This window comes from Berghia stephanieae, chromosome 2, assembly GCF_034508935.2.
Source record: "Berghia stephanieae isolate SIO BIC M18660-M18661 chromosome 2, UCSD_Bste_1.3, whole genome shotgun sequence".
Lineage (NCBI taxonomy): Eukaryota > Metazoa > Mollusca > Gastropoda > Nudibranchia > Aeolidiidae > Berghia > Berghia stephanieae.
In genome coordinates, this window is record NC_088361.1 from 11092119 (window position 1) to 11099618 (window position 7500).

Genomic DNA, 7500 nt, shown 5'->3' on the forward strand with positions numbered 1-7500 from the left:
TTATTGTGTTGGGTGGGTGTGAAGTTTTTGGGAAAATTTTGGAAATGGCTGGTTAGGAGAGGGTTAAGAATACAATTATATCACTCAACAGTTTAGATTTGAAATTCACAGGGAACGGACTAAATGCACTTATGTGTATATTGAAAATATTACTAGTTGACGCCACTGATTTTGAAAGGATGACCGTTATAGGCCATGACATTGTACTGTAAAGCATCTGAAAGTTGAAATTAATAACTGCAATTTTTAAAATATATATATATATATATATATATATATATATATATATATATATATATATATATATATATATATATATTATATATAACGCTAATAAGCGTGCTGTTTTCAAATGGGAACAAATTGTTTTTGTTTGGACCTGGTTATGTGTAATGAGCATGTCAAATATTAGTGCCATGGAACAGAGAGTATTGAAGTGAAAAATCTCTAATTTTGGATATGAATAAATGAAACAGACAAAAGAATCGGAGTGTGCCGAAATACGATGCATATGGGAGGTAACCAATCCGTACCCTGGACTTCAAGTATTTTACTGCCTTACTTCCCTTACCAGCAATAAAGCTCGTTGGATAGTTTGGACTGGCTTCATGCATTGTGCGCTCAGTCAGATTTTCTATTCTTTTCCTTCGGGTAGTGGGTTGTATATATTTATTGTATTGTTTCTCTCTCTCTCTCTCTCTCTCTCTCTCTCTCTCTCTCTCTCTCTCTCTCTCTCTCTCTCTCTCTCTCCTCTCTCTCTCCTCTCTCTCCTTCTCTCCTCTCTTTCCTCTCTCTCTCTCTCTCTCTCTCTCTCTCTCTCTCTCAAAATGTATATTGTCAGAAATTTCGTAGGTGATTACATTTTCATTTGTAGACACAAATATAAAATAAATAAATAAAATAATAAAATTTCCTTTATTCAGCCAACAGAGAAAATTTGTCTTAGCCTTTATTTTAGGATTTATTTCAAGGGGGTACTAGAATTAACACAGGCGTCACCGCAAAGCATCGCAGCAAACCAAGTCAGCGCGAGATGACTTGCTCAAGGCCACACAGCGCAGCGCGTATTCGAACTCGGAACCTTTCGGATACAAAAGCAATTACCTTACTGCTGATCCACGCTGCCTTAGGGTTAATTTCAATTCGTTATTGTGGAGAGTAAATACAATAGCCTACATTGTGAAAACTTAAAATTGAATAAACTACAAAGTGAGCTTATATCAAATTAAGAATTTAAGGAGCAGGCACCGGTGTAAGATAAAGATCTGAACAAGTGTGTTTGAAAGGTGCCAGACAAAGCAAGAAATATTAATACAAGAAAAAAAATCCCAAAATATCAGTCGACCTCAACTTGGGAATCGAACCTCAGACCTTCTGATTACCGATCAGACGTGCTACCATAACACCACAAAGGCTCCCGATAGTTGGGACAATTTTAATACCTATATTCTTCCCAAGATGCAAGCCAAAGGTCCAGAAAACTGTTGGCAGAACTTAAAATGAGAAAACTGACTTATTATGGACACATTCGGAGCCACAACACCATCCAAAAAAAAAAAAAAAAAAAAAAAAACAGTGGTAGAAGGAAAAGTAGCTGGCAGAAAGACGCGGGGCAAACCAAGGATGTCCTGGATAGGAAATGTGGAGGCAACAACTGGCAAGAAGATAATCGACTGCTCGGTAATGGCCCTTGAGCGTGAAGAATGGCGTTCCATGACATTCAACCTCTGTAGGGTGACGGAACTCCTGTAAGGTAAGTATTCTTCACAAAGGTACGCATTTTACGCTGTGAACCCTCCCTTGCATCAAACTTTCTTGCTTTGTCTGGGACCTTTCATACACACTTGTTCAGATCGTTATCCGAGCTGGACAGGGCGAGGTGACTTGATCAACGACATAATATAGAACAGAGGGAGACGAGCGCAATACCATTTGGGTTAGAAGAAGGGACCATACTCCTTTACCATGCTAAACCAAATGAACTAAAGGCTTCAAATTATAGCCACTAAATAAAGTAGAGAAGTCGTGACGTCACACCTTCTACTCTTTCGATTCCAAAGTCCTTGGAAGTGTGTTTATAACCAGTCGTTCGGAAGGAGGACTGATACTGATAATGAAAAGATAGTTCGAAGTTGACGTCACTCAGGTCTTTGTTATTGTGTTTTGCCATCCGCGTTTATGAGTACTTCTCTCTCACTAAACTGTATTAACCTGACTATAAACGATCATGGTTACACAAATTTGTGTGTTGATCCGTTATACTTCCGGATGGCAATGTTGTGAACTCCTTAGCCAAGCGCATACTATTTATAGGTTGAGCTTTTCTTTTTGAGCTTTTTTTATAGAGCAATATCCACTAAACGTGCTCAAAGCGCTTGACGAGGGGTCCCTGGCCGACAGCAACATTTAACATGTGGGACGGGACATGATGACGGCTGTTGGGCGATATTACATTTTTTTTTCGGACAGAGACAGCACTATTATCGGCCAGGTACTCATTTTACACATGAGTACGGTGAGAGAATGTGAGTAAAGAGACATCTCAAAGGACTCAACTATGCGCTGAGCGAGGCTCGAACCCAGGACCTTCCGATCCGAAAGCGAGTCTTACCACAAGACCACATAGCCGCACAATAGGTTAGACATATTGAATCATAAAGTGGCATCTTATAAGTATTCTAGTAGAAGGATTTATAGGCTGATCTTAGCATTGATGGACGTAAAAGAATGAGGATGGACGATCTTTATTGACGACCAGCATAATTTTGATTTGAAAATAAGATGCCATCACTCTGACTCCAGAAGATCAATTACACAAGGCATGTAGTTAGTCCTCCAGAAGAGTGGTTTTACACTTCCAATGAGATTGGAACCATTTTTTGCTCCCTATTATAAAAAAAATCAAATTGCTTTGACAGCTTTTTTAATGTAAATATTTATTTTATTTTTTATCATTATAGAAGTACTTATTATGCATCATCGTAATATTTTGCGTAGATTTGTGATAGACATTAGGGCAAACATGATAATCAGAAAACATATTTATAGAAGTAACACATGATATTCATATATTTACATACAACAATAAGTGAAGGATGAAAATAGGCACGGTGGTTATATTGTACTCAGACTTCAGAACACTGTCTTTATCTGTTTGTTTTTAATACTTAAACAAACTGCGGTTTTGTTAATAATAATAGATGACATTTGTATAATTGAGCTTTTATATAGCACAATATCCAATAAACGTGCTCAAAGCGCTTTACAAGGGGTCCCTGGTCATTATCAACTTTTAACATAATATAGGACGGAACATGACGCCTGTTAGACGATATTACATGATTTTCGTACAGAGACAACGCTGTTAACTGCTAAGTATTCATTTTACACCCGAGTACGGTGATAGAATGTGTGTAAAAAGCCTACCCAAGACAAATATGCGGCCAGCGAAGCTCGAACCTAGGACCTTCCGATCAGAACGCGAGTGTCATACCACTCGACCTCATAGCCATGATAGATTGTCTAATAATATCACACCGGAGACATTGATCATTTATATACCTACATAGTGTCTATAAAGTCTTTCCGTACTAAATAACATCTTTATAACAAAAAACGTTACTTTAACCCTCTCCTTACCAACTATAGGAAACTCGTCACATACGATACAACCAACGTTTTTCTATCTCAAATTTCTTTAGCACATCATAACATCTAAAGAAAATAAACAGTGTGTTGTAGAGCATGTTGATAAAATAAATTATTTATGTATCGCAAGAACTTAGACGTCTACTGTCTATTGTGTTTGAGTGTTAATGTGTTAGTTGGGTGTGAAGTTTTGGGGAAAATCCTGAAAATGGCTGGTAAGGAGAGAGTTAAACACGACCTACTGGTACATAAATGCTTTACATTTAATTTGTTTACCATTGTCTTTTACTTTGGGGATGTAATGAGGTCATTGACAAAGGGGGATAAATCTATGACTTCTCCTCATCAGATTGTGAAAAACAGATGAATTTTTTTTTTTTTTAAGAATTGAACTTTATTTAGCGCAATATCCACTAAACATGCTCAAAGCGTTTTACTATTGGTCCCCAGTCATTAGCATTACTTAACATGTAGGACGAGACATGAAACCTGTTAGGCGACAGTAAAAGTATTTCAGAAAAAGACAACTCAGTTAACGACCAGGTACTTCTCATTTTACAACTAATTATGGAGAGAGAACGTGAGTAAAGAGTCTTTACCAAGGACTCAACTATGCGCCGCTCAAAGCGGGATTCAAACCTAGGGCCTTTCGATCCAAATACGAGTTTCATACCACTAGATCACATAGGCGGACAAATATCCATAATATGTCCATAGAAAAAATCATAATACGAGAAGTTTTAGAACAAATAAGTCTTTGAAATCAGGGAAATACTTCATGGCCTAATTCTTATGCCAAATGTCATGTGCAAGCTGTATTGTGATTAAAATCAACAAGTCGGGATGGACATTAATACCTACAGTTTCACAAACATAAATAAGTATGGTAAAATAAAAGATTCCTTTAAAAAACCGTGTTCTGTAAGGACATGGAATGCACTAGACTTTAATACCAACCCCCCCCCCCCCCACACACACACACACACACACACAAAATGCTGAAATAATAATGATAATAATAATAACAACAACAACAACAACAATAATAATAATAATAAATATAAATAATAATAATAATAATAATAATAATAATAATAATAATATATAATAATAATAATAATAATAATAATAATAATAATAATAACATTTAAAAATGATAATAGTAATAATAATAATAGTAATATAATAATAATAATAATAATATAATAATAATAATAATAATAATAATAATAATAATAATAATAATAATAATAATATAATAATAATAATAATAATAATAATAATAATAATAATAAATAAAGAAGAAGAAGAAGAAGAAGAAGAAGAAGAAGAAGAAGAAGAAGAAGAAGAAGAAGAAGAAGAGAAGAAGAAGAAGAAGAAGAAAGAAGAAAAGAAGAAGAAGAGAAGAAGAAGAAGAAGAAAGAAGAAGAAGAAGAAGAAGAAGAAGAAAGAAGAAGAAGAAGAAGGAGAAGAATAGAACAAGAACAACAGGAACAAGAACAACAAGAAGAACAAGTACAAGAAGAACAAGTACAAGAAGAACAAGAAGAAGAAGAAGAACAACAACAACAACAAAACAACAACAACAACAGCAGCAACAACAACAACAACAACAAAAAAGAAACAAAAACAACAACAACAACAACAACAACAACAACAACAACAAAAGTCTAAATTAGAATTCCTATGTTACAATGAAATGACTACTTTTACTACTCCCTTTGCCAACTGAATCTCTATTCTACCTAGAAGCGCTGATCATTTAATTATACTAATTAATTAATATAGACCTATCATCATAAATCACTACTATCTCCTTTATAATATTTATCAGAATAATTCCCTTGTATTGAAGAAAATCCTAAATTCATCATTTCTGTGTAAGACTGGAAAATGTTATACCCGTATAAGTCCATCATTTTTTGACAAAACTTCTGAATTTCTAAAGCTGTAGAAAACGGTAATTTTCTTCTCCAATTGAATGCAGTGCTAGACGAATTTTTCCTCTTTGTCCCAAATATTTTTTCGTCGAATGAGTCGTTCCTCGGAGACGTCAGGTCTTGAACCTTATCGGCAATCTGTGGCGTCCATTTGACCTTGGCATGGTGAAAAAGCTTCCGGGTCACATTCAAGGGAGATAATGCTAGATCCTCATAGCGGACTGTTAAAATCCGACCTGTAAAAAGATTCAAAACAATAATATAATTTGAGTCGACTGTTATAAAACAATATTTTATTTTGCTATATTGGGAAGATATCTAGATTTATAACAAAGAATTACTTTTTTTTTGCATTTTTTTCTGCCAAAGGTTACATAATATTGATGCAACGGATGATGATACGTTTTTGGTTGTCTCTTAATCTCCCTTGTGGCAAGATTAAAGGCACTGCGCCCAGGAAGATCGGGTTTGACTCCCGTCTTCAATACTTCGTTTCGTTGTTTGTTTTTTTTCCTTGGCAAGATTACTAACCCCACTTGCTCACTTTGGAGAGCATGGGTGATTCCTGTTATCATCAGACGATTGTTTCGTGGATTTTTATATTCCTTTATGAAATGCCTAAGCGACGAGGTCTCATGATCACTAGCCGGAAGGAAATGAGTTTTTAAAATGAATTCTCGCTCAAAAATGTTATCATTTGCCGTGATGGTATGCCTTTTCAAATTGTGTATTACCTGCTCAAAGTAACTCAAAGTCAAGTGTGTTAATTTAACTGTTCTATAATCATTAGAAGAGATGAAAGAGACTGGAAAGACATGGAATGAGCTGAGCTGATGTGCTACGAAGAGAGCCCGGAGGAACTTTGTTGGGCTTATGCTCAATCAAGGAACCAAGAGGAAGTAAGTAAGTAAGTAAGTAAGTATAGTAAGTAAGTAAGTAAGTAAGTAGTAAGTAAGTAAGTAAGTAGGTAAGTAAGTAAGTAGTAAGTAAGTAAGTAAGTAAGTAAGTAAATAAGTAGTAAGTAAGTAAGTAAGTAAGTAAGTAAGTAAGTAAATAAGTAGTAAGTAAGTAAGTAAGTAAATAAGTAAGTAAGTAGTAAGTAAGTAAGTAGTAAGTAAGTAAGTAAGTAAGTAAGTAGTAAGTAAGTAAGTAGTAAGTAAGTAGTAAGTAGTAAGTAAGTAAGTAAGTAGGTAAGTAAGTAAGTAAGTAAGTAAGTAAGTAAGTAGGTAAGTAAGTAGTAAGTAAGAAGTAAGTAAGTAAGTAGGTAAGTAATAATAAGTAAGTAAGTAAGTAAGTAAGTAAGTAAGTAGGTAAGTAAGTAAGTAAGTAAGTAGTAAGTAAGTAGGTAAATAAGTAAGTAAGATAAGTAGTAAGTAAGTAAAGTAAGTAAGTAAGTAAGTAATGTAAGTAGTAAGTAAGTAGGTAAGTAAGTAAGTAAGTAATAAGTAGGTAAGTAAGTAGTAAGTAAGTAAGTAAGTAGGTAAGTAAGTAAGTAAGTAAGTAAGTAAGTAAGTAAGTAGTAAGTAAAGTAAGTAAGTAAGTAAGTAAGTAAGTAAGTAGGTAAGTAAGTAAGTAAGTAAGTAAGTAAGTAGGTAAGTAAGTAAGTAAGTAAGTAAGTAGGTAAGTAAGTAAGTAAGTAAGTAAGATAGTAAGTAAGTAAGTAAGTAAGAAAGTAAGTAAGTAAGTAAGTAAGTAGGTAAGTAAGTAAGTAAGTAAGTAAGTAAGTAAGTAAGTAAGTAAGTAAGTAAGTAGGTAAGTAAGTAAGTAAGTAAGTAAGTAAGTAAGTAAGTAAGTAAGTAATAGTCAGTAACGGAGTTTGGTCGAATACTTGAAGAACAGAACGCCCAACAGAATAATTTGTGAATTTTTTTTTAAACCAGAATATTTGGAATTGAGAAATAAAGTCATTGAG

General features: G+C 34.3%; 2 protein-coding genes across 5 annotated transcripts in view; one reads left to right on the forward strand and one right to left on the reverse strand.

Moving 5' to 3' along the window:
- Window positions 1-239, forward strand: part of LOC144966711 (uncharacterized) — a 19769-nt gene extending 19530 nt beyond the window's left edge. Inside the window, exon 7 of the mRNA XM_078903483.1 lies at window positions 1-239. This exon is cut by the window's left edge and continues 911 nt beyond it. The gene's annotated coding sequence lies outside the window, so the exon portion shown is untranslated.
- Window positions 240-5336: 5097 nt separating this feature from the next.
- LOC144964301 (carbohydrate sulfotransferase 6-like) overlaps window positions 5337-7500 on the reverse strand; it is a 33368-nt gene continuing 31204 nt past the window's right edge. For all 4 annotated transcript variants that reach the window (XM_078898395.1, XM_078898394.1, XM_078898396.1 and 1 more), the window contains exon 7: window positions 5337-5824. In XM_078898395.1, coding sequence (XP_078754521.1) covers window positions 5445-5824 — 380 coding nt within the window. In that variant the 3' untranslated portion in view covers window positions 5337-5444. The remainder of the gene's footprint in view (window positions 5825-7500) is intronic.